This window comes from Squalius cephalus, assembly GCF_949319135.1.
Source record: "Squalius cephalus genome assembly, chromosome: 12".
NCBI classification, from domain to species: Eukaryota; Metazoa; Chordata; class Actinopteri; order Cypriniformes; family Leuciscidae; genus Squalius; species Squalius cephalus.
The window spans coordinates 5,212,895-5,238,687 of record NC_137133.1 but is presented as its reverse complement, the minus strand read 5'-3'; the positions used below and the strand labels follow the sequence as shown (position 1 = coordinate 5,238,687).

The 25,793-nt window shown below is 38.6% G+C and overlaps 1 protein-coding gene across 15 annotated transcripts in view; it reads left to right on the top strand.

Moving 5' to 3' along the window:
- The window catches only part of otofa (otoferlin a), a 75,597-nt gene extending 49,848 nt beyond the window's left edge, over window positions 1-25,749 (top strand). The window contains exons 11-48 of one of the 15 annotated variants that reach the window (XM_079888910.1): window positions 25-109; window positions 189-348; window positions 558-744; window positions 1,142-1,328; window positions 1,463-1,686; window positions 5,176-5,284; window positions 5,414-5,603; window positions 5,849-5,969; window positions 6,106-6,206; window positions 6,311-6,401; window positions 7,936-8,052; window positions 8,133-8,285; window positions 8,413-8,602; window positions 8,708-8,832; window positions 9,452-9,586; window positions 10,358-10,519; window positions 10,749-10,820; window positions 11,061-11,180; window positions 11,299-11,460; window positions 11,561-11,723; window positions 14,717-14,871; window positions 15,210-15,239; window positions 15,368-15,502; window positions 15,607-15,682; window positions 16,836-16,945; window positions 17,468-17,605; window positions 17,727-17,864; window positions 17,946-18,073; window positions 18,192-18,362; window positions 18,648-18,808; window positions 18,912-19,054; window positions 19,260-19,348; window positions 20,555-20,653; window positions 22,298-22,539; window positions 22,675-22,853; window positions 22,981-23,081; window positions 23,377-23,578; window positions 24,781-25,309. In XM_079888910.1, coding sequence (XP_079745036.1) covers window positions 25-109; window positions 189-348; window positions 558-744; window positions 1,142-1,328; window positions 1,463-1,686; window positions 5,176-5,284; window positions 5,414-5,603; window positions 5,849-5,969; window positions 6,106-6,206; window positions 6,311-6,401; window positions 7,936-8,052; window positions 8,133-8,285; window positions 8,413-8,602; window positions 8,708-8,832; window positions 9,452-9,586; window positions 10,358-10,519; window positions 10,749-10,820; window positions 11,061-11,180; window positions 11,299-11,460; window positions 11,561-11,723; window positions 14,717-14,871; window positions 15,210-15,239; window positions 15,368-15,502; window positions 15,607-15,682; window positions 16,836-16,945; window positions 17,468-17,605; window positions 17,727-17,864; window positions 17,946-18,073; window positions 18,192-18,362; window positions 18,648-18,808; window positions 18,912-19,054; window positions 19,260-19,348; window positions 20,555-20,653; window positions 22,298-22,539; window positions 22,675-22,853; window positions 22,981-23,081; window positions 23,377-23,557 — 5,130 coding nt within the window. In that variant the 3' untranslated portion in view covers window positions 23,558-23,578; window positions 24,781-25,309. Of the gene's footprint in view, window positions 1-24; window positions 110-188; window positions 349-557; window positions 745-1,141; window positions 1,329-1,462; window positions 1,687-5,175; window positions 5,285-5,413; window positions 5,604-5,848; window positions 5,970-6,105; window positions 6,207-6,310; window positions 6,402-7,935; window positions 8,053-8,132; window positions 8,286-8,412; window positions 8,603-8,707; window positions 8,833-9,451; window positions 9,587-10,357; window positions 10,520-10,748; window positions 10,821-11,060; window positions 11,181-11,298; window positions 11,461-11,560; window positions 11,724-14,716; window positions 14,872-15,209; window positions 15,240-15,367; window positions 15,503-15,606; window positions 15,683-16,805; window positions 16,946-17,467; window positions 17,606-17,726; window positions 17,865-17,945; window positions 18,074-18,191; window positions 18,363-18,647; window positions 18,809-18,911; window positions 19,055-19,259; window positions 19,349-20,554; window positions 20,654-20,807; window positions 20,907-22,297; window positions 22,540-22,674; window positions 22,854-22,980; window positions 23,082-23,376; window positions 23,579-24,780 lie in introns of all 15 variants that reach the window. The other 14 variants (XM_079888906.1, XM_079888907.1, XM_079888899.1 and 11 more) reach the window with 14 other exon arrangements.
- Window positions 25,750-25,793: the final 44 nt, after the last annotated feature.

The following is a 25,793-nucleotide window of genomic DNA, read 5'->3' as shown; positions in this document are numbered from 1 at the left end:
TTGTATTTCTGTTCTAAATTGAAGGTAATACATTCTAAAAACCTTCTACGAAGTGGCACCCTGGTAGGCACCTTCAAACTAGATGTGGGAACTGTTTACTCACAGGCGGGTCAGTAACCTTGGAAATAAGTAAGAGATGTCCTAATTAGATAGGAAAAAGACTATTAATTGGTACTTGTACATTACAGAGCATCAGTTCCATCACAAATGGGCAATGCTGTCCGACCCTGATGACATCACAGCTGGCGGCAAAGGTTACGTTAAGTGTGACATTGCAGTCGTAGGAAAAGGAGACAATATCAAGACTCCCCACAAGGCCAATGAAACAGATGAGGATGACATAGAGGGGTCAGAAACAGATATATTCATACATAAACATTCATACATGTATTCATTTATAAATTCGAGAGTACTTTAGATTCCCAAATGTTCATGAACAAAAGTTTAAACTGCACCCCACACCATCTTTATTTATACATTTATTTATTAATTCGTTCATTTATTTATTTGAGTGTCATGTTGGTCTGTTCTCATGTGTGTTATGATCTATATTACAGGAACCTTCTCTTGCCGGAGGGTGTTCCATCAGAGAGACAGTGGGCTCGGTTTTATGTTAAGATTTATAGAGCTGAGGGACTACCTAAAATGAACACCAGCATCATGGCCAACGTGAAGAAAGCTTTTATCGGGGAGAACAGGGACCTTGTGGACCCTTATGTCCTGGTGCAGTTTGCAGGGCAGAAGGTGAGAAAGTCCTGAAGACTCTCACTAAGAGATCAATATTTTTATCCATCCAATTTTATATATTAGACATTGAGAAAAAAATACTATTGTAAGGGATTCTCCTAATAGTGGGGTGGGTTTATCATGTGTCCAAGTTTTCTTTCCATGGTTTTTCATTGATTGATTATCAGTTACACCAGTCATTCATTTAGTTGATTAGTTTGTCTGGTTATTTAAGCTCTGCCTTTCTTTAAGTTCGTTGTCTGTTCACGTCACGATATTAACGGTTGTTCTGTTTCTAGTTCTGAGTTTTTGGTAATAAATATTTAAACTTCTACAAATAGATCCATTTCCTCACCTTTTTGCAACCGTTATTTTTTTAATTATACACATTTCTTATGACACCTTACACATGCAGGGTAAAACGTCAGTTCAGAAGAGCAGCTACGAGCCCATCTGGAATGAGCAAATAGTCTTCACTGAGATGTTCCCACCTTTGTGTAGGCGTTTGAAAGTTCAGATCCGTGATTCAGATAAGGTGAATGATGTTGCCATAGGAACCCATTTCATCGATCTACGCAAGATTGCAAATGATGGAGACAAAGGTAACGGTTATCTGTCCCAATGAAACACTAACAGTTAAATGTGTGTACATCCATAAACAGTGGTTGTAAATAAACAGATCTCTAAAAACAAAACAAAAAACATGAGAATTGACTCCTCTTCCATCTCTCCCCAGGGTTCTTGCCCACTATGGGCCCAGCTTGGGTGAATATGTATGGTTCTACCCGTAACTACACCCTGATGGATGAGCACCAGGACCTGAACGAGGGGCTGGGGGAGGGTGTTTCCTTCAGGGCACGCCTCCTCATTAGTGTCGCAGTGGAGATCCTGGACACCTCTTCCGCTGAGATAATGAGCTCTACTGAGGTACAAATGGAGCCAGTGTCCAACATCTCAGAGGTGAGATTCCTTATTTCCTTTTTTATAGATTTGGTCAAGGCACTGTGACATTTCTCTTGAGATCAGGACTGAAATCTCCACACTTACCTGTCCCACCATGGCATTACACATAGGTTATTCTGCGGCCTACATATTGTACAGTGTTTAAAAAACTCAAATTCCATCTTGTCCCAGACAAGAACCTCTTGTATCATATCTGAAGACAAATTGATTACAGCTCAGTCCAGATTATTGAAATATCAACTGCCCACTGGGAAATTAAAAGGCCAAGCTTTGTGTCCTCAGACAAAAAGTCATTGCAGATGTGGGAGTCCAGCTGTCTGTGATTTTGTGTGGCCTCTGGGAGCAGTTATTGATTGTCAGATGCATGGAGGATTTACTGAAGGCTAAGATTTGTTATCACGCTTGATGAAGAGGCAAACATAGGATGCTGATAGTCCCAATTGCCCTTCATGGCATGACTAACCTGGTGCTTTAAAAGCCTGTGCATTGATCCAAGCTGTAGACAGGGGCGTAGCAGCCGCGAGGGACAATAGGGACACAGCCCACCCAAGCTGATTCTGTCCCTCGCACATTTGAGTGAACATACATTCAGCCAGTCACAGTCGAGTGTCAGTGCTGTAGTTTTTCTTACTTGATTTATAAATGTACATACTGTATTTGTTTGGCACTTGATGGTTATGTTGACTGACATCTGTGCACAAACCCCCAGATGTGGGAGGCTAATAAACCTTCTGCTGTCTGTCATGTTATTCAAAGAGCAAGAAATAATTAACAAAGAAAATCACTCGCTGCTCTTGACTGAATAACTTTTGTAACTTTAATTGTGAGCATTAATCTGTATTTAATAACACTGGATAGTCTTTACATTTGATTACAGTCATTTCTGTAGTATTTCTTACCTGAATACTACTGTTAGACCCACCTAAATAACTTAAAGGGTTAGTTCACCCAAAAATGAAAATTCTGTCAGTAATTACTCACTCTCATGTTGTTCCAACCCCGTAAGACTTTCGTTCATCTTCTGAACACAAATTAAGATGTTTTTGATGAAATCTGAGAGCTGGCTCACTCCTCCATAGGCTGCTATGTTATTGAAACTTGCCAGCCCAGAAAGTTAGTAAAGACAATGTTTAAAATAGTCCAAGTGACTACAGTGGCTCAACCATAAGTTTATCTAGCGATTAGAATACTTTTTGTGCGCAAAAAAACACACAAAAATAACAAATTTATTCAGCTATTCTATTGGCCAGCATCACACACATGACATGACCAGCGTGGGCCAATAGTGAGCCTACGTTCTGACCTTCTGAAATTTTTGGGTGTACTAACCCTTTAAAGCCATGTTTACTTCACTCTATTGTATTTATTTGTGCTATTGTTTGCAATTTGTTTTTTGTTCTTATTTTATTACTGACTTTTAGTGTTTACTTGTGTCTCTTTTTGTAAATTTAGTTCATCGATTCAAATAAAGCCTCCTTGTTCTGTGCGTAAGCTATTGCAACCAGATTACCCAAAATATTAAAAAAATTATGAGATAACTAATTATCTGTATGGAGGTATATATGGCAGTTTTCCCCATGATTTCAAAAATGGTATCGGATATCTATATTTTTCAAGGTATCGTGTTGAATTTGGAAATTCTGGTATCATGACAACTGACAACAGTAGAACACACTGAGGGCCCTATCTTGCACCCAGCGCAATTGACTTTGTACACCTACGCATGTATCATTCCTATTTTGCACCCGCGCACAGCGGACTTTTCCCTCCACAGACGCACGTCGGTAAATTAGGAAATTAACTTGTGCTCCCGGAGGCGGTTCAGCGAAAAGAGGAGGCGTGTTTCAGCGCTAACGTTCCCTGATGCTATTTTGCAGGTTTAGAAAACAATTCCTCCACTGACCAGGAAAAACCTAGTCTAAAGTCAGTGGCGCGTTGCATATGTTATTCATATACTATTTTAAGGGCGCATGCTTGGCCATAATCAATGTAGCATGCACTTTGCTTATCTCATCTACACACAGAAGCAGCAGTTCTCATTTTTAGAAAACCATACATTATTACAAGGAAAAATATTAACACACGAGGGAAATCATTGTTGTGTCCATGAAGATGTGAAAAAATAGGCATAAATCTAGCTTACACATTTACCCAAATTATTATACGCCTGTTTAACCGAAGCTAATTTGAGTGGGTTTCTCCATCCTCATACAATGTCACTTCTCTGTGTTTTACGGCCCTGACGAGAACGTCGGTCTCCTCGGCTGTGAACCGCTCCTGGAGTGCGCCTGCAAATCCGCCGTTATAATAGCAATCTGCCATGGAACAAGCGCGCCTGCTCTTGAAGGGAATGTGAGATGTCGCTCTGATTGGTTTATTTCACGTTACGCCCAAACCACACCTATGAATAATGAAGCTACTTCAGACCAACCCATTTTAGATTTGCGTCGGGTGCAAGAGTCATTTATCCCGCCGGTATAATAGCAACAGCGCCCAAGACCCGCCCACAAAGTTACTTTCGTTTCGCGTTTGATACTTGCGTTTCAGATCGTTAAAATAGGGCCCTGAAATTAAAGTCTAGATTCACCTGACAATCTTCGCATCCAGTGTGATGTTACGGAACCAGATAAGTCCATTTAATGAGCAAATCATTTAATGAGCAAAACAAGTGGATAAACATTGTTTGAAAAGATTTTACTCAAAAAAACAATTCATTTACAAATTGAGCATTACTACTTCATTTTTAAAGATCTGCGATAGTTTCCATTTATAACTTTCAGTCTGTTTCTCACACAAAGCTTTTGTTTGGCTTTATAAGACTTAAAATATAGTGCTCAAGTAAAATGGACCATTTTTGTGTCACTTTAATGGTGCTTTGTCGTCATTTTGGAACTTCAGTCATACAGGTCTGGAATGATGTCTTGATGGAATTATGATAGAATTTCCAAATGTACCATTCTTTTTTAGTTATCTTAAGTACCAATCTGGTTTCTACTACTAACTACTAAACTGCCGTAGTTATAATAAAAGTGATTCCCTCACTTTTAGAATAGATTTGGTATGAGCATTCAGTTGCAGTAACTACAGAAGGAAAAGAAAGGGCGTGGATTCATTTCTTATCTTCTGCTAGGAACAGCAGAGTATAAGAGGGTGATAAGAGGCTAGTGAAAGGTTTATTTGATCAAAGATAGACTTAGTTGAGAGGAAACCCCTGCTGGGTTACAATGCGGCACTGAGCTGCCAACATCTCATGTTAATTATGATTTCAGACTCAGCTCACACGCTTGCGATCACTATTGGGAAAATATTATACATGTCTGAGAGAAAAGATGTGAGGGCCCAATGCAGTGAAATGAAAGGTCACAGAAAACAATGTTTTTTGTTGTTGTTGTTTTTATAGTATGTTCATTCCTCAGTCTTTTTTTGTTTTTATAAAATCAATGTCTGCATCCTGACCTTTGAGGATCTTACATTTTTTTGTTTCAGAGTGCCACCGGGAAGATGGAGGAGTTTTTCCTTTTCGGGTCATTCTTGGAAGCCACAATGATAGACAGAAAAATTGGAGATAAACCCATCAGCTTTGAAGTCACTATCGGTTAGCTAAATTCAAACACCCTTCAAAACTTTCACTTTTCAATATACTTAGTCAGGCAATGCTTCAGTAAATTCAACACATCAAAAATAAAACATTTACAGCTCCACATGTACACAATTTTTCACTTAGGTAACTATGGTAACCAGATAGATGGCGTGAGCAAGCCTGCATCAGCAAAGAAGAAGAAAGAGGGTGGAGGAGAAAGTGAGGAAGAGGAGTCTGAGCTCATCCACAACTCAAGCGATGAAGAGGCAGAGGATGATGGGGATTTATTGTCTGTGCCGTCCACCCCTCCTATGAAACCGGTTATCACTGACAGGTCAGAGTTTAGGGAAAAGAAAAAGATAAAATGTCAAGGAAATATTGAGTCTTCAAATCATCTGGAAATGATGGTTTCGAGCAAAACCTTCACACTGTTACTAGTATTACTAAAGTGTTCTCTGATTGAAAATCACGATCACAGGCTACTTTAATTATATGCCGTTTGTCAAAATGACACTTTTTTATAGCTGTTGTTTTGCTGTGTGTCTTGGAACTGAACTGTCCATTTCGCTCGATTTACAGAAATTACTTCCACTTGCCTTACTTTGAAAAGAAACCCTGCATTTACATCAGGAGCTGGTGGCAGGACCAGAGGAGACGGCTCTACAACTCCAATATAATGGACAAGATTGCAGATAAACTGGTCAGGCTCCTCCTAAAATTGCTATGTGACTGTTATCCTGTCAATCTCCTTCTCCTAAGCCGTTAACAGGGTTATTTTAGTAAAATCGGGCATTGTTATACTGTTTAAAGATGTGCATTTCTTTCTTTGTAAACAGGAGGAAGGTCTGAATGATGTTCAAGAAATCATAAAAACAGAGAAGGCGTATCCAGAACGCAGACTTAGGGGTGTATTAGAAGAACTTAGCGCAAGTTGCAGGTGAGAGAACGTAGAAGTGAATCTAAACAATCAAAGTTAAAGTCCATACAGCATAATCAGCACTCTTTTGAATTTTTTTTCTCCCCTATTCTCCACAATTTAAGCCGTTTTGTTACACTGGCAAACAAAGATCAGAATCTATCCGGAAGAACCAAGCTGGACAGGGAGAGGCTGAAGTCCTGTATGAGAGAGATGGTACGGCTACTCACCCTATTTGGTCTCAGCTTCGACATTAAAGGGGTCATATAATGCCATTTTTGTACAAGGTGATATGATTCTTTAGGGTCTAAATTAAAAGTTTGTAATATACTTTAATTAAAAATTCTCATTAGTATTGTAAGAAAACGTCGTACATGTACATAGAAAACATGCCGTAATGTACCCTGAGTGAAAACCTTAGCCGCATTCATCGTGAAGCGTGCAGCAAGCGATTTGCAAAGATTAATATAAATATTAATATAAAGGTTAATAAAATGTTACACTCACTTCTTCTAAAGATATTTAACGGATCTTCTATCGCCCTATAATTCATCGCGCTCTTTAAGATCACTAAATTCGAGGCTTTTGGTCATACCTAGGATATCCAGATCCACCAAAGGAGGGAGATCATTTTCACATTTAGCTCCAAAACTCTGGAATAGTCTTCCGGATACTGTTCGTTGCTCAGACTCGCTCTCCCAGTTTAAAACTAAATTAAAGAGGCATCTCTTCAGCCAGGCATTTATATAATATTTTTAATCTTACAGTTAAATCCGGTCTCTAGTTCATAAACGCCAGAGGAGAACTGGCCCCCGACTGAGCCTGGGTTCTCCCAAGGTTTTTTTTTCTCCATTAGGTCACCTGATGGAGTTTTTCGGTTCCTTGCCACTGTTGCCTTTGGCTTGCTCAGTTGGGGACACTTAATTTAATCAATCAATCAACAATACTATTGATCAGCATTACCAAACGTGGACGTTTTTACACTAGAAACAAACACTGATGTACTATTTTATTTAATACTGTGAAGCTGCTTTGATACAATCTATATTGTGAAAAGCGCTATATAAATAAAGTTGACTTGACTTGACTTGACTTCTTCTGGAGGTGCAGCAGGAACACGAATAGTTGGTACCGATCCTTTTTTCAGGAGCAGCTTCTTAACAAAACCAGCTTTATACTGACCCTCCTTTATAAAGCAGTCTGGTGTGAAATGATTCGCGCAAACATGAAAGCATTGACGTTGATCGTGGGGAATATTCCCTTCGAAAACAAAACTCAGCCACTGCGTCTTCAGCGGTTCGGATTTAGGAACATCAGCATGACTGCTGTGTTCGTTATTACACCCAAGAACAGAACACCACAATCGCTTAGACGCCATTCTGCTCATAGACAGTGATCCAGCGTATCAACAATGACCGCGCCGGGTCCGCACGGACTATGATTGACAGCTTGCTCACGAGCGAGGGCGGGTCTGTGTTGAAACGCTGCTGTCAATCAACAATCGTGGGAGGGGCGTCGATTTTGTGACGTCACAAAATCAAACGGCTTGATTTGAGACAGGGGAAAACATATAAGAAGATAAAAAAAAACCCACTGGATGGATTTTTATCATTTTATGATGGTTGTGTATAGGCACTGCCAACACACATTTCAGTATAATCAACTTGCATGGGCATGTACCATTATATGACCCCTTTAAAAACTGCTGATGGGATGTTGAATGTAATTTACATGGTTGTATTGTTCCCAGGAGAGCATGGGTCAGCAGGCTAAGACTATTCGCTCACAAGTGAAGAGAAACACAGTTCGAGAAAAACTCAAGCTAGTGTTGAATTTCCTTCATAAGCTTCGTTTCCTGGCAGATGAGGTAAAAGGAATCACATTACCTTAATTCTCCATACACCATCAGCATCTCAGACTCACCGTTTCTGTTTATTTCCCTCTAAGCCCCAGCACAGCATCCCTGACGTGTTCATATGGATGATTAGCAACAACAAACGCATAGCGTACGCCCGCATACCCTCCAAAGACATCCTCTTCTCGATTGTTGACGAAGAGATGGGCAAAGACTGCGGGAAAGTTAAAGCTGTTTTTCTCAGGGTAACTCTCACTTTATATCCCATTTTCATATTTCTTCCTACAAATAAACATGTTAATTAGAAGTAGTTAAATCAGGTTGGATATTATTGATGTAAAAGTTCTGCATGGCTGTGTGTGTTCATTACAGCTGCCTGGAAAGAAAGGCTTTGGGCACGCTGGCTGGACGGTTCAGGCTAAACTAGAGATATATTTGTGGCTGGGGTTGAACAAACAGAGGAAAGACTTCCTGAGCGGCCTGCCCAGCGGCTTTGAAGAAAACAAAGCAGCGAAAGAAATAGGCATACAAGCTGTCCCTCCCATCAGCCTAGTTTATAACAGTAAGATTATATATGCCCTGATGGTTTGTACATGTTAGTTTCTTTGCATTTATGTTAAAACATGTGCGGTATGTGATAACCGCCCCTCTGTATCCTCTTCTGTAGTGAAGCAGGTGTTTCAGCTGAGGGCACACATGTATCAGGCTCGCAGTCTGTTTGCTGCTGACAATAGCGGCCTGTCTGACCCGTTTGCAAGGGTCTTCTTCTCCACCCACAGCCAGGTGACAGAGGTGAGTGTGTGTTGAAGTCTTTGGTTATGAGATGGAACAGGTTTTGTCAGATTTTTTGCTGTTCTCTGCACAAATACTGTGGGTGACTCTTCAGTTAGAGGCACTTTAACTACTTAAAAAGTTGTATATACATTGTATATACTATATTTTTTAAATGTTCAATTAAATATATACATCAAATAATATATAAATATTATATAAATATTTTATTTATAGAAATGTATTATATATTATTATATATTAACACATTTATTTATAATATTGTTTTCTAAAATGCTTGCCGTAATAGTGACTGAATTATTTGGGAATGCAATTGTTTGTTACTATTTATTTATTTATTTTTATACTTTGTACACAAATAGTGTAGTCTTTCTTTATCTCTGTAAAGCTGCGTTGAAACAATCTACATTGTTAAAAGCGCTATAGAAATGAAGATGACTTGACTTGACAAATGTCAAACTAAATAATCAAATTACTCTTTAAATGAGGAAAAAGCAATTGCATAGACACATTAACAAGTCTAAAGATATTATATCCTTTTATTTTAGATTTTTTCTTTAGATATAAAGGTTCTCCCAATTGATGAATCATCCATGAATGTGTGTAATGTAAATTCCAGGTCCTCAGTGAGACTCTCTGTCCTACATGGGATCAGTTGCTCGTATTTGATAATGTTGAACTCTACGGTGAGGCTGGTGAACTCCGCGACGACCCTCCAATCATAGTCATTGAACTGTATGACCAAGACACTGTGGTAAGTTTATATAAGTCTTATATAGCCACAAATAAAAGCTAAATATCCCAAATTAAATTTCATTGTTTGCTAGTTCAGTGGGCAAATCCCCCCCATGTATGCGTCACAATAAGAGTGTGTGAAAATGTGCCCTATTGTCCTGACTTGATGTTTCTTCCTGTTTAAAATCTTCTGGTCCTGCCCTTTTGTTGGACGATGTTTTGGCTAAGTAGAGTGTGAACACATTTCAACACTGCTGTCAATCTGTGTTTGCATAGATAGCTGAATTCAACAAGGCATGCAAGAAGTGAGATTGCTTGGGAATCTGTCCCAAAAACAAGATTTTCGCCATTTCCCTTACTTGGTGATAAAAACACAATTTCCTGTGGCAATAAACTACCTCTTGCATTCCCTTGGTTGTGACCATTCAGAGGGTTTACAATTGGATGTTTCTTTGTAGTTGTAGTCTCTACAGTAGTTTGTAGTAATCATTGCTGTGGTTTCTTTCATTGACAGCTGAATGCCAAGGTCAGATATAATATACATTTTCCTTTCGAGTGATTGAGCACAGATGAAGAAACCAAACAAAAGCAGAATTTGACTTCTGTGAATGCAAACCTTTATGTTCTGCATTTAACAAAAATATGTATAACTGACAACCAAAGATCGATTTTAAAGCCCCAGCAATATAGTAGCCATAACGTGAAAGTGATTTTACAAGGAATGTGGCCACACTGCCCCCTGGTGTTCAGAGGCGGTAGTGTAACTGTCATGTTTTTGTGTGGGATCCAGGGGAAAGCAGAGTTCATTGGGCGAACATTTGCAAAGCCACTAACTAAGATGGTTGATGAACACTACGGGCCCCCACGGTTCCCCCCCCAGCTGGAGTACTATCAGATCTACAGAGGAAACTGCACTGCAGGAGATCTGTTGGCTGCTTTTGAACTACTGCAGGTACGGCCGGTATACAGTGGTTGTGATCAACATGTTCGTACTCCAATCCTGAATGGACTCTGTCAATGCTTGGCCTATCTGTTCATACAGTAAATGTTGCTTAAATAGCAGACCACTCTGTTTCTTTTCCTCTCTCTTATCTTTGATTCTTGATGTCATTTCCCATCACATTTTTCCACAATCCTCTGTCCTATCTTTCTGCTTTACACTTCCATGGAATACTTGACAGATTCCTTATGATGATGAGGAGATCAGAAGGGCTCTTATTGCGGTCCATGACTTTGCTGTGCCTCAGATCAAGGTGCAATAAACAAAATTACATTTTCCCCTCTTTAATTCTTGTCTTTGTTTTCCTTTCTTGTCTAAGTGACTTCATCCTCTTCGCTATTGCTGTGCTTTTCCTTTTTACTGTTTTACAAGGCATGGTAGAGGTTTGGAAAAAGAGGATTTAATCAGTATTACTATCAGTCAGTAATTACTTTATTATTTCATCAGTTAATGAGTTATATATTTTCATTCTGTAATATCTGTTTATCCACAGATTGGTCCAGCAGGGCGGGCAGCACTTCCTCCAATTGATGGCCCAACTGATTCTGACCGCGGGCCCATTCTGCCGGTTCCATTGGGCATACGACCAGTTCTCAGCAGATATCGCATAGAGGTGAAAATAGCCATAGAAAGCCACAATAAAAGACTGTTAACAATTGTATTAACTACATTTGCAGATTAACTTGTTTTTGCTTCAGTTATGTTGAGCCACGGCCTTCGTTTCTCTCCAGGTCCTCTTTTGGGGTCTGAGGGACCTTAAAAGAATCAACCTGGCCCAGGTGGACAGGCCTCGTGTGGACATTGAGTGTGCAGGGAAAGGAGTTCAGTCAGCCCTCATTCAGAATTACAAGAAGAATCCGAACTTCAGCACATTAGTCAAGTGGTTTGAAGTGGTGATTTGATTTATATTTGTAAAAAAAAAAATCTTTTTTTTTTTTGTCTCTCACTTTTTTTCTGATTTGAAAAGTTAACTCAAGTAATCTTGTGCTGCAGGATCTGCCAGAAAATGAGTTACTCCATCCACCCCTCAATATTCGGGTGGTGGACTGTAGGGCATTTGGACGCTACACCTTGGTTGGGTCTCATGCTGTGACCAGCCTTCGCAAGTTCATCTACAGCCCCCCAGACAAGACTGCTAACAACTGGGCTCACACAGGTACCTGTCATATACACATATACACATAAATCTGTAATAATTAAGTATAACAATGCAATATAATGTAACTTTCCCAATGCTTTTCTAATTCATATTTGTATTAAAAAAACATTGTAGCATGCAAAGATTACAAATTACTTAACATTCGTTAAACATGGCATCTGACACATTTAGGGCCCTATTTTAACGATCTGAAACGCAAGTATCAAGCGCGAAACGCGAGTAACTTTGTGGGCGGGTCTTGGGCGCTGTTGCTATTATACCGGCGGGATAAATGACTCTTGCGCCCGACGCGAATCTAAAATGGGTTGGTCTGAAGTATCTTCATTATTCATAGGTGTGGTTTGGGCGTAACGTGAAATAAACCAATCAGAGCGACATCTCACATTGCCTTTAAGAGCAGGCGCGCTTGTTCCATGGCGGATTGCTATTATAACGGCGGATTTGCCAGGCGCACACCAGGAGCGATTCACAGCCGAGGAGACCGACGTTCTCGTCAGGGCCGTAAAACACAGAGAAGTGACATTGTATGGGGATGGAGAAACCCACCCAAATTAGCTTCGGTTAAACAGGCGTATAATAATTTGGGCAAATGTGTAAGCTAGATTTATGCCTATTTATGCCTGTGCACACGCTACATTGATTATGGCCAAGCATGCGCCCTTACAATAGCATCTGAATAACATGCGCAACGCGCCACTGACTTTAGACTAGGTTTTTCCTGGTCAGTGACGGAATTGTTTTTTAAACCTGCAAAATAGCACCAGGGAACGTTTGCGCCGGAACACGCCTCCTCTTTGCGCTGAACCGCCCCCCGGGAGCGCAAGTTCATTTCCTAACTTGGGAAAAGTCCGCTGTGCGCGGGTGCAAAATAGGAATGATACATGCGTCGGTGTGTACAAAGTCAATTGCGCTGGGTGCAAGATAGGGCCCATAATGTCAAGCTGGTCAAACTTTTATGTTTTGTGTCACACTGTGTGAGTACAGGGGCGTATTTACGTGGTGGCCAGTGCCACCCCTGATTGAAGCTTGGCCACCCCTGTTGCACAAGCATTTTGACCGCATCAAAAGCGGACTTTTCTCCATGCAAAGAACTGTGACACTGGCACAAAGGCCATGTATACACTCCAGCTGAATTAAGTTTTCATTTCACCTCTTAATATGGAAAAAATAACAAGCCCAAAGATAGTGGACATGGCAACACTGCAAGAGTGTGCTTGGCGAAGCAGCTTTTACATAAACATAAACAAAACACAGCAGAGCGAGACGCGAACTCAGGGGTCAAACACGCCTATCAAGCGCTTAGAAAAACAATGGAAAATTAGCTCAGTGGAATGGAAATAACCCTTAAGGTTTAGCGCAATAAAATGAACAAATACACTGTATTATATGTGGTTTTACACGCGCGCTCACAGTACATTACTCACATATCCTGTGTTTGCACAAATAAATGCGCTCCATTTGCATTTGTACTTTGCAAAGAAAATATAAATGAACACACTGTTGCATTTTTAATACCTTTAAATTACAATAAATTGTTAACATTGTTTTGCATTATTACACGGCTCTGTGGAATACTTGATTCTGATTGGTCAATAGCGCCATCCAGCGGTAAGTTATTCCCAGATAACAACCGCTCAAAACAGATAACGCAGACTCATCCGGGTCACTGAACTCAGAAGCGCTAGGAACGTTTTTTCTTCGTGGATGTTTTGCGTTTGGTGAGCTAATAAAATATTTAAACTCAGTCGAATCAGTATTTTGTGTACAGTTATTTAATTAGGCCATCCAGTATTGTGGACTCGCTCTCTCTTGTTTCATACAAACGGCTGGATGTACATTATCCCTTACATGTTCACTGACATGATTAATGATAGTTGTTTGACATGATAGTTGTTTGAATGGTTATAGGCTACTTACTGAGCTCTACCAGTACTCCAGAAACTCCTTGTCTATGGAAGAGAATTTATGCCACGCAAAAATCCAGTCATTACATATACAATAAACCAGTGTTTAAATTTGAAATTCGTTTGTTTCATTCCACATGTGTTTTAACCTATTCCACTCAGGCTATACACAATCACAGTATATTAAGTGATTTTTTTTGTAGATTTGAAGTAGCCAAGCAGGAATTATTATTTTTATTTTTTTGTCACCCCAATTAAATCACTGTTTCTTACCTGGCCACCCCTGAAGAAAAGTTTTGGCTCCGCCCCTGTGTGAGTAGCAGCAAATTTGCCAAATGATGATATTGTACCGTGGTCATTTTTAGCACCATATACTGCACAACTCTAAATTATATATCAAGATTCACTTATAATTGATTACGGTTCAAACATTTGGGGTCAGTATGAATTGTTTTGTTTTTTTGTTTTTTTTGGAAAGAAAGACATTCAGCGAGGATGCAAGAAATTGATCAAAAGAGACATTTAAAATGTTGCAAAAGATTTCTATTTAAAAATGCTATTCTTTTGAACTTTCTATTCATCAAAGAATCCTGAAGAAAATTAAGCAGCACAACTATTTTAAACATTGATAATAAAAAGAAACCAAATCATCATATTAGAATGATTTCTTAAGGATAACGTGACACTGAAGCCTCGAGTAATGATGCTGATCTTTGCCATCACAGGAATAAATTACATATAAAAATAAAAACAGTTATTTTAATTTGTAATAATATTTCACAATATTGCTGTTTTACTGTATTTTTGATCAAATAAATGCAGTCAAGAAAGAGATTTCTTTTAAAAATAACTCTTACTAACCCCAACCTTTTGAAGGGTAGTATGAATAAAGAAAAGTTACAGTATATCATGTGTTTTTTTTATTTTGAATTCTTTGTACAGACCATTTCTTTTTCCAGCTTTTCTGACTTTTCATTCCTTTTCTCTATTTCTTCTTCCTTTCCCTTTTCATGGTCTTAACCTTTCCTGTCCTGGTGCTGGTCTTGGGTCATTGGTTGCTAAATCTTATGACCCTACCCACACCAGCTAGACTGGCCAATGGCTACATGGCTCTCACCAATGGGACGTCTCATTCCCGCCCCCACTCCCGTTCCATTTCTTATCCCTCAGGTGAAATTGTGGTCAATATGGACCCTGAACCCAACATTAAGAAGATGGACACAGTTGTCAAGATTGATGCTGTGAGTAGATGTGCCATGCTGTTATATTTTAGAAAACTGCTTGGCTTTGAGTATTCTTGTTCCTACTGTGGTTCTGTTTGTTTTACTGCTTTAAGGTTAATGTCCCATTTTAAAGTCGGCATGAACTGGAAATTGCGATAGAGAAAGGATGCTATTGCAAGGGGAGGGACATTATTTTGGTTAAAGATTTCAAGGGCACATTTATAAATAAAAATAACAATTCCACATTCCAGATTTCATGGTGACTTTAACAACAGCCATGTGATGTGTATGCTATTGTAGAATCTATTGTGGATGTTTGTATTTGATGTATGTTTTGTGTGGCCCTGTCCTTGTAGACCACCGATGCTGTTGTTAAAGTTGACTTGGTAAGTCTTGGCTTGGTTTAGACGGATTTAAATGTTTTAGATTTAATTTTCATTAAGTTGGATTGAATCACTGTGAACACATTACATTTATTATCAAATAAACATCACAACATCCTTTGTGATAACAGAACGAGGATGATAAGGAGAAAGAGAAAAAGAAGAAGAAGAAAAAGAAGGGAGAAGATGTTGAGGAAGATGAGCCGGATGAGAGCATGTTGGATTGGTGGTCCAAATACTTTGCCTCAATAGAGACTATGATGGAGGTGGGGAGGAGATGTCTTTTAAGTTCAACTTAGTAAAGATTCTTTACATTTGATATATACTGTGTCATACTGTCAAATTTTATTTGAACTTTCTGTGAATGCAGAATCTCAGAACCCAGGAGGCTGCTCTGGCAGAGGCAGAGGAAAGAGAAGATTTGGAGATAGCAGCAGAGAGTGCAGGTAACCACAGCACTTAGCATGGACATCATGGGAACATGTTCTGATAAGCAATGTCATCCCATATCCATCACTATTGTAGTCATGACTTAAAACCATTTGTATTGATCTTTTTTCATGCCATGAAAGTTGGACACAGACATTTACAAGCTATGAAAAATCTTCACATTGGGATCAAACATTTCCATATATTACTAGTAATTCAATTGAATTTTAATGTATGAATGAAGAGTATTTAAGGGGAGACACGGCAGGCAAAAACATTTTTTTACTGGTCAATTTTGAGATTTTGGACTATTTGTCTTCAGTAACATGTCTTCTTTCAGATTTGTGGTGAAAAAAAGTCCGAAATACTCATTTAGGTCTTTATTTTACTACACTTTGTCTATTTGTGTCTGTAGATTTCTCTTAAATTCAATAAAAGTTGGCGTTCTAAATCATCCCGAAATCTCCACTTCAGCAGCACTTACACAAACCAAACTTTCCAGTTGTATTCCTATCTATATTCTTAAGAGGGGTTTGTTCATATATCGTTCAGATTCTGATTTATACAACATTTTATACCTAAAAACGGGGCGAAACTGGATTTTTTTGGCTGTTGACAGTCTTTTCTGATTAATGGAGTGATAAAAAGAGATATCCAAAATCCCCTCTATTAAACCTTTGACTCTAATATGTCAACAAAATGAAACAAGAATTTTGAATCTGGCTTTATCCAATGTTCAGATTTCTCTTCTGGAAATATATATAAATTAGCGCATTTTTAATGAGATAATACCTAATTTGCGTATTTAAACATAAATATTCTAAAAACTTGTAATACAAAAGATATTTGTCTTAATGTCAGTAATCAACTGGGGAAGTTTCATGCTGATATCTATTAGTTCATTTTTTTTCCTATTCACCTGGGGTGTCTCCCCCTTAATGTATTTAATTAATGTTTTTTATGAAGAGATCCATCTTGTAAATTATACATAATCCATGTTAGTTTGAGTGTTTAAAATAGCTCTCATGGCTTGAAAACATCATTGTTCATTACAAACGTCCATTCAAATTGGCCTCGTAGGTGTCGTGCTCATCCGTTTCTCATTTCCATCTATACTTGTCCATTCACCCATAATCTCAGAGATCAAAGCTGATGAATTTCCTATGAAAGGCACCAAACCCAAGGAGAAGAGCAAAGACAAGAAGAGCTCCAAGGACAAAAAGAAGAACCATGATGGCACAGAAAAACGACCTCCAAAACCCAGAGTTGATGAACTTATGGTAAGTGCGTCTTCTTGAAAATATTAGTTTTTCTTTCTTGCTTTATAAAGAACTTTAATTTAGAATGCACTTACACCACTGTTCAAAAGTTTATGGTCAGGAAGATTTTTTTTTTTTGAGTCTATTTCAAATAAATGGTGTTCTTTTGAATTTTCTAACCATGAAAGAATCCTGAAAAGTACCATGGCTTCCACACAAATATTAAGCGATACAACCATTTTAACTGTGATGATAATAAGAAATGTTACATCAGCATATTAGAATAATTAATGAAGGATCATGTGACACTGAAGACTGGAATTATAACGGCTGAAAAATCACATTTTCATTTCACAATATTACTGTTTTCACTGTATTTTTGATCAAATAAATGCAGCCTTGGTGAAAGTGAGAAACATAAAATGAAAAAAATCCAGACCCTAAACTTTTAATTGATAAGGGTGCATTAGCTAAATGACCTGTGGTCTGTAGCAATTTAATATAATTTCAATATAAATATGAAGGCCTTTATTTCATTCTCAGGTTTACAATAAAGAGCTGGAGTGTGAGTATGGTAACTTTGAGGACTGGCTCCACACCTTCAACCTGTATAGAGGAAAGGCTGGAGATGATGATGACCACAATGTGGTTGATGATGACAGAATTGTGGGCAGATTCAAGGTAAGAACACACACACACATATATGTATGTGTGTGTGTGTGTGTGTGTGTAAAGATCAGGTTTCACTATTAGAGTATGAACATATCATTTTGATATTTGAATCTGTCTCCTTGTGAACCAGGGATCCCTCTGTATGTATAAACTACCACTGTCTGAGGAAGTCACCAGGGAGTCAGGATTTGACCCGAACATGGGAATGTTCCAAAGCACACCTCACAATGACCCTATCAATGTTCTCATCAGGATTTATGTCATTAGAGTAAGTGAATTCAACTCTGAATCATACGTAGGTGTTATTAGTCCAGTACTGTCAGCTAAAGTAACATGACTCTCTTCTCAGGCCACAGACCTGCATCCTGCAGATATAAATGGAAAAGCAGACCCTTATATAGTCATTCGATTGGGAAAGTCTGAGATTCGGGACAAGGAGAACTATATATCCAAGCAGCTGAATCCTGTATTTGGAAAGTGAGTTGGCTATACTATTGTAAACCAACCAAACCAATGGTTTGAGCTCAAGCTAGAACATATTCATTTCTTGAAAGCACTTCATGTAGCACACCCTTTTCTCTCTCTTTCCCTTAAGGTCATTTGACATAGAGGCCACATTCCCAATGGAGTCCATGCTGACTGTGGCAGTATATGACTGGGATTTAGTCGGAACTGATGACCTGATTGGTGAGACTAAGATTGATTTGGAGAACAGATACTACAGCAAACACAGAGCCACGTGTGGCATCGCATCCAACTACTCTGTGTGAGTACTCTCTGCTCCTATTTTACCAACACATTGAGCATGAAACACTCAAATCTTTATGAAACAACATGCTAAAGTATTTTCATTTTGTGGTTGTCAATCGATTACTTTATTTTACATAATGTGACAATTAATTTATATTACTAATCATAATTAATTGCATATAGAGAACAGCCATACCTATTAAAAATAGTTTTGATCTGTCCAAGCCAAACGTAAAGTCTGTTTAATTACCTGCCCTGAATTAATGTGTTAAACTAACAGTCTTATATTTTTAACTGACAGTCATGGTTACAATGTATGGCGGGACCCTCAGAAACCAACTCAGATCCTTGCTAAGTTGTGCAAAGAAGGCAAATTGGATGGACCCCACTATGGACCTGGTGGGAGGGTCAAAGTTGCAAACCGTGTCTTTCTTGGGTTTACAGAAATTGAGGATGAGAGTGGTGAGACATTTAAGAGCTTATACAGAGAATGTAATGTAATGTAATTTAGTTTTTTTTTCTCCTATTATTTATAAAAAAGATATCCATTTTGTATGTCTTACAGGTCTGAAGAAGCAGACAGAAGAACACTTGGCTCTCACTGTTCTTAGGCATTGGGAGGAGATCCCACGTGTTGGTTGCAAACTCATCCCTGAGCATGTAGAGACCAGGCCGCTCCTCAACCCTGACAAGCCAGGCATAGAGCAGGTATGCATGCGTGTGCAACAAAATACAGCTCTTATTACCAAGGACATATTCTAAGGTTCATCATTTTCAGCAGTTTATTTGTGCTTGATAAATGAGGTTTAGAAAAAATCGTTTAGAAAAAATAAAGCAAAATGGTGCCGTATCAATTTGTCATTATTATATTGTAACTAACTGGTCAACTCTTCAAATGTTCATAATCTCACAGGGAAGGATTGAAATGTGGGTGGACATGTTTCCTATGGATATACCAGCACCAGGACCAGCCATTGACATATCACCACGCAAACCAAAGAGGTACTGTAGATGATTCTGTTCAAAGTCTCGGTTTACTCCATTTTGAACACATTTTGAATCAGGATCAGTGAAACTTTTGCTGCTTTTCCTTTATTCATGCTCTTTTAATCTCAAATAGTTTGTTGCAGTTAAGGCTTTAATATTTCATGTGTGCATAATGTTGCAATAATCTTTTACAGGTTTTTTCCTTAACGTCTCTTGGTACATGGAACAAAATGTCATTTTGATATGTGCGTCACTGAGTTTAGCCTTGAAGAAAATGAGACAAAGATAGGAGGCTTTAATAATCAGTCATGCTTAAATCACTTTCTCACTCTTGGATCATTACACCCTTAAGCAAGGAACAGATTGCTTTGTTATCTGGACTGCTTGTGCAGTTAATATTCTTTGGATGACTTAAAAGCTTTGGATGAAGCAGTAGCTGCCAAACTACAGAATGTCTTTTTACCTCACTTTTTTTTTTAGAATTGTTTACTATAATAGTTTTTAACTGTTTAACTACAGAGATACTACTGTGATTCAGCTACAAAACAGACGACACTCTTTCTCACCTAGAGTTTGTAGATACAACACACTGTCCTTATTCTTTTTCCTCTCATACTTACTCTGCCAGCTTCACGCCTCTCATCTGCCTTTATTTTTTTCATGTTAATCATCTAAAGAATGTGCCAATTTTTACCAAGGCCTGAACTGAGACTCAAGTAGGACAGTTTCAGAGATATTCATGCACTGCAAAAAGTCCAAATGTGCAGTTTATTGACATAAATGCATTTCTGAATGCACGGCATAATTAAGTAGAAATTAATGTAATCAGCGGATCCTGGTTTTATCTGGATAGGATTGAATTGTGAAAGTGAGTGCTACAGAATAGAGCCAGACCTGTGAGTTTGCTAAACTGATGCATAAAAAGCTATTTGCACATTCAATACCAATATCCAACAGTGCGCACAGACTAAATATTAAAAAAGGAAACTCATTTCAGAGGAAGAGAGGACTATAACGTTTTGATTACGAAGGCAATTTTGAATCAATTACAAGACCAGGAACATGCATTAAGAAACGAGCAGTTTTTACTTTTTTACTTTGGCTAAATTCAAACTAATATTTTTCATTTGAGTCAAACCAGTTACATTTTTAGGTTAAAACAATATTTACAGTGTGAGATGATGATCCCATTCTTTTCCTTCCCCTCCACTCATCTCCCAGATATGAGCTCAGGGTGATAATATGGAATACTGACGAAGTAATTCTGGAAGATGATGATTACTTCACAGGGGAAAAGTCCAGTGACATATTTGTGAGGGGGTAGGTATGGGCAGGTGTGTGAAGAGTGTGTGGTTAATCTGTAACTTTTTGTTTGTTTCTGTTTCCTTTTGTTGTTTGTCTGTCTTGTTGCGTTTGATGTGATTTTGTCTATCCCCCTCCCTGCCCCCCACGTCATTGCTGTGCTGTTATCTAGCTTTGAGCTTCGTGTTATTATTTGGAACACTGATGACGTAGTTCTAGAGGACGATGCTTTCATGACAGGAGAGAAGATGTCTGACATCTATGTCAGGGGGTAAAGACGATACAATCGCATGGCTTGACCGCTCTCCCCACCGCCTGCAGAAATCTGTACCTGCCCCTTCCATTCACATCCAAAAGAATAAATACCACCTTCCATGCAGATCCTAGTTAAACAGGACCATATCATTCAAAATGATGCTGATTTCTAGTTATAACCTCTGATTTAATTTGATATTATTATTTACGTTAATTCGATTGTCTTTTGAGTTCAATTCCCTTGATAATTCATATAAAATGTATATTAAATGTAATATTTAATAACTGGTATGGTCTTGGTTTATAGAGCCATTTTTGTTTAGTATGTCTTGGGGACTGAGATGTCTTTCACAGTATCAATTACTGCATGAAAGCATAAGATATGTCTGTTTGCATGCCAAAACCTACTTTTATAATCTGACATGTGGCATTTGCATACCAACATTTTGCTTAAGGAATGAATCTATCTATTTGGTATACAATTATGCATACAATTATGCATGTATCTGATTCATACAGTTAGCTACTAATGGTTCAAAGAAATACATAATACAGACAGTAGCTCTATATAATGTAATGCTGTTGGGGCAGACTACAAAGCTCTGCAGATGCAAGCCTCTCAACTTAAGTGCAGATAATTGACTAGATGTCAGGTCAAGCATCTATTTTTTCTATTTAAATAGAGTATATTTATTTTGTAATTACATGCACTCTCTTTCAAATTATATTATCAAAGAGTAACAAGCACATAACTCTGAGTCATGCATTGATGATCTACAGTACATAGTCTTTGTATTTTATAATAAAATATGGTAACACTTTAGTTTAGGGTCCAATTCCCACTATTAACTAGTTGCTTATTAGCATGCATATTACTAGGATACTGGCTGTTTATTAGTACTTATTCTGCATGATCATAATTCTACCTAATACCTAAACTTAACAACTACCTTACTAACTATTAATAAGCAAGCAGTAATTAAGAGTTTATTGAGGCAAAAGTCATAGTTAATAGGGAGAATTGGACCCTAATATAAAGTGTGACCTAAAATATAATAATTCAGACTTCAATAAAATGTTTAATAACATCTTACTGCAATGACCACGGGGTAGAACTTTTATTTTGTTCAGTTTCCTGATGCTGTATGGAGCATCAACTTGATATGTATAAATGCTATCATATGCATGTTGTCTATTCAGTATTTTTGTCTATACATTTCACACATTTGCAAATATCTAGATGCACTTTTAAAGGACACATGTTCAGAACATTTGTGCATGTTTTGTCATGTGACATACAATAAGTCATTGATGACTATATGTATACCGTGCTTGGATATTCTTTTGCATAAATGTTAAAATATTATTGTGCCACTTCTAACAATTGAAAATCATCTCCCTGCTCAGTTGGCTGAAAGGACAGCAGGAGGATAAACAGGACACAGACGTGCATTATCACTCTCTAACTGGGGAGGGAAACTTCAACTGGCGCTTTGTCTACCCCTTTGACTATCTAATGGCTGAGGAGAAGATAGTCATCTCCAAGAAGGAATCCATGTTTTCCTGGGATGAGACAGAGTACAAGATTCCTGCTCGACTCACCCTTCAAGTATGGGATGCTGATCACTTCTCTGCAGATGACTTCCTGGGTATGCTCACAAAACATACATATTGTTAGATATTTGCATGTATGGCAAAATAATTTGATTATTGTCGTTAATAATGTGCTCAATGTGTTTCATTCAAAATATATTTTTGATGCTGCCTGTGATTTATTTCCACAGGTGCGATTGAGTTGGACTTAAATAAGTTTCCCCGTGGGGCAAAAACAGCCAAGCAGTGCTCTCTCAACATGGTCCTCAAAGAACATGAGCTGCCAACCATTTCCATCTTCAAACAGAAGAGAGTGAAGGGCTGGTGGCCATTTGTGGCCCGAGATGAGAATGACGAATTTGAGCTCACGGTGAGTTAATACAATGCAATTATCTAAAGGTTATTTTACTACTGCTTGATAATTAGCCAGCATGTAGTGTATTCGGAATGATAGCTAAGGTTACCTCATTAACATTCCAACCATGTCATGCTTGCAGGGAAAAGTGGAGGCAGAGCTCCATCTAATGACAGCTGAGGAGGCAGAGAAAAGTCCAGTCGGTCTTGGACGGAACGAACCTGAGCCACTTGAGAAACCAAAGTAAGATATAAAGCAGCTCATTTACACACATTTGCTTCCGCTCACATGGTGCCTAGCACATCTGAGAACCAATGCAGTTTCAGATTATGAATAAAAAGATATACTCTAGAGTAGACTATATAAGTCTACTATGAAGTCCAGTGAAGAATGCCCATCTGAAACTGTTAACTTCCCTTTCTAATACTCCCACTCTCCTCTTTCACATCCTTCCTTCCTCCTGTGACTGCCCTTTCCCTCGCCTACCCTTTCCCGCTCGTTTCCTTCATTTCAACCCCCATTCCTGTTTTGGAAAAAGTCGTCCAGACACCAGTCTAATGTGGTTCATGAACCCTCTGAAGTCCATACGATACTTCATTTGGCACAACTACCGCTGGCTGATCCTGAAGGCTCTGGCCCTGCTGCTCTTCCTCCTCCTCGTTGGGCTCTTCCTCTACTCTATTCCTGGATACCTGGTCAAGAAACTCCTAGGGGCGTGAGGAGAGAGGGGAAGATCACTGGTAGCCCACTCTTACTGCCTCTGTTTTCTCTGCTTTTTGTCTCTCTCTGAGCAAACCTTTAAGCTCAAACTGTGCAATGTCACCATTCACAGTGTATTTCTGTCTTTTTGTTTCTCGTACCATTTTTACAACATGGACCTGAGGGATTGTGGTGTTTTCCATTTTGTCATCCCAACTCTTTCTTACCGCATAGCTGCATGCTGTGTGGTACCTCAAGTCTTTTTGCTGCTCATTTTTCCTCTGGTTGTCTGTTTTTGGCAATGGATTTTATGATATTTATACTTGACTGTTTGCTATTGTGCTTTTTCTGGACCTACCTTTGTTGCCTGATGTGTCATTTTACTGCTCTGAGCTCAACCCACTGCAAAGTTACAGTATCACTCTGACACACACGGTAGACCTAGGCCAGGAGTAGGCAACGTCGGTCCTGGAGAGCAATGGATGGTCAACCCTAATCAAACACACCATCCAGGACCGACGTTCCCTACCCCTGACCTAGGCGAATGTTTTTACCAGCTCTGTGGAATAGTTTACCCAAAAATTAAGATTGCTCCATCATTTACTTGCCCTCTTGTCGTTCCAAACCTGTGTGACTTCTTTTTTCTGTGAAACACAAATGTGTTGTTTGGACCCCATTTACTTTAATTGTATGAACAAAAAACATTCTTTAAAATATCTTCTTTTGTGCTCAGCAAAAGAAAGTCATAAAAGTTTTGAATGGCATTAAAGTCGGCATGAAATGGAAGTTGCAATAGTCTTTTCTTTCCTATTGTGATGTATATCCGAGTGAAACGGTTTCTCCAACAAAAAAAAAATTTGGGGCGGTACTTGATTTTGCCCATCGGGAATTGATGGAATCACTGGCTTGTTTGTATTGCTGCGATCTCTTGTGAGTGCGCTGGCGCACACGTCATCAGAGAAGAGATGTCATTGCAAGTGGAAGTTATATATATATGTACATATATAATAAACACTGCAATATTCAATATTCATGTTCATTGTGACGTTAACAAACTTTCCTTTTTAAGTCATTGCTTAAATGGTTAATATGCCTTTAAGAGATTTGACAACTTTTCAGTCATGTTACCAATCATCTTACTAACCACTAACATTTGTATTACCTCTCTTCCTCCATCATCCCTGATTTCACCTTTCAACTCACCACCTCTTACCTGCAACCCCTTCACCACTTCCAATCACAGCCGGCCTGACACCACCTTCCTGTGGTTTTTGAGCCCGCTGAAGGCCATCCGTTACCTGATATGCAACCGCTACAAGTGGCTCATCATCAAGATCATCTTGGCTCTGCTGCTGCTGATCATGGTGGGCCTGTTTCTCTACAGCATGCCAGGCTATCTGGTCAAGAAGCTGCTTGGGGCCTAAAGAGGGGTCAGAAAGGTTGCACTCTAAGCATAACGTATCAAAAATCTTTTTTCGGTATCAATTTGCATGTCTTACCTGGAAAAGATCAATTATCTTATTTATCTTTCTATTTGTACATTTCAAGAATAATTAGTCATATGGAGAGAAAGCAGCACTGTTTATTTTTGGTACGAAATGAAACTGGACTAGCGTTATTGGTATCCGTTCAAATGTTCATATAAATGCATTGCTTCAAATTCTTGGATTTTGTAGTTATTGTCTAGACGTGTACGTGTCGCTGCTAAAAGCACAATAAGCATGCAACTTTGTCTTAAGAAAGATGACTTGTTCATCAGTGGCTGCAGTCTGAAAAAAAAAGATTATGATAGGGTTGCAGGCCTCGTATACAGTACACTATGTTATTTGATTAAACTTTGCCTTGATGTTTGCACTTTCAGTCCATGACAAATCTTCTGCACTCCAGTAAGATACAGTAATGTTGTTTATCCTTTAGAGAAACACACAGATTCTAGTAGGGGAATTATGTTTAATTTGACATTTCAAGTTTAAATAAAAGAATTGAATGCTCTTTCCTGTACTTCCTACTGTTGATTTTGCTTGCTGTGTACTTGTTTGCTTGCTATGTACTGTTGCTCTATTTAATGAATGGCATTTGACCATGGACTTGTTTGCACTGATTTTGAAAAAGAGTGTATTTTTAATTCTTGTTCACAAGTGTGCAATATGGATTGATTTATTTATTTTTGTCAGTATGAAGACAATAAAATGAACTCATTGAGATAAAACTGAACATGTTTCTTGTTTCCATAGTGTGGGTATGCATGTATGTATG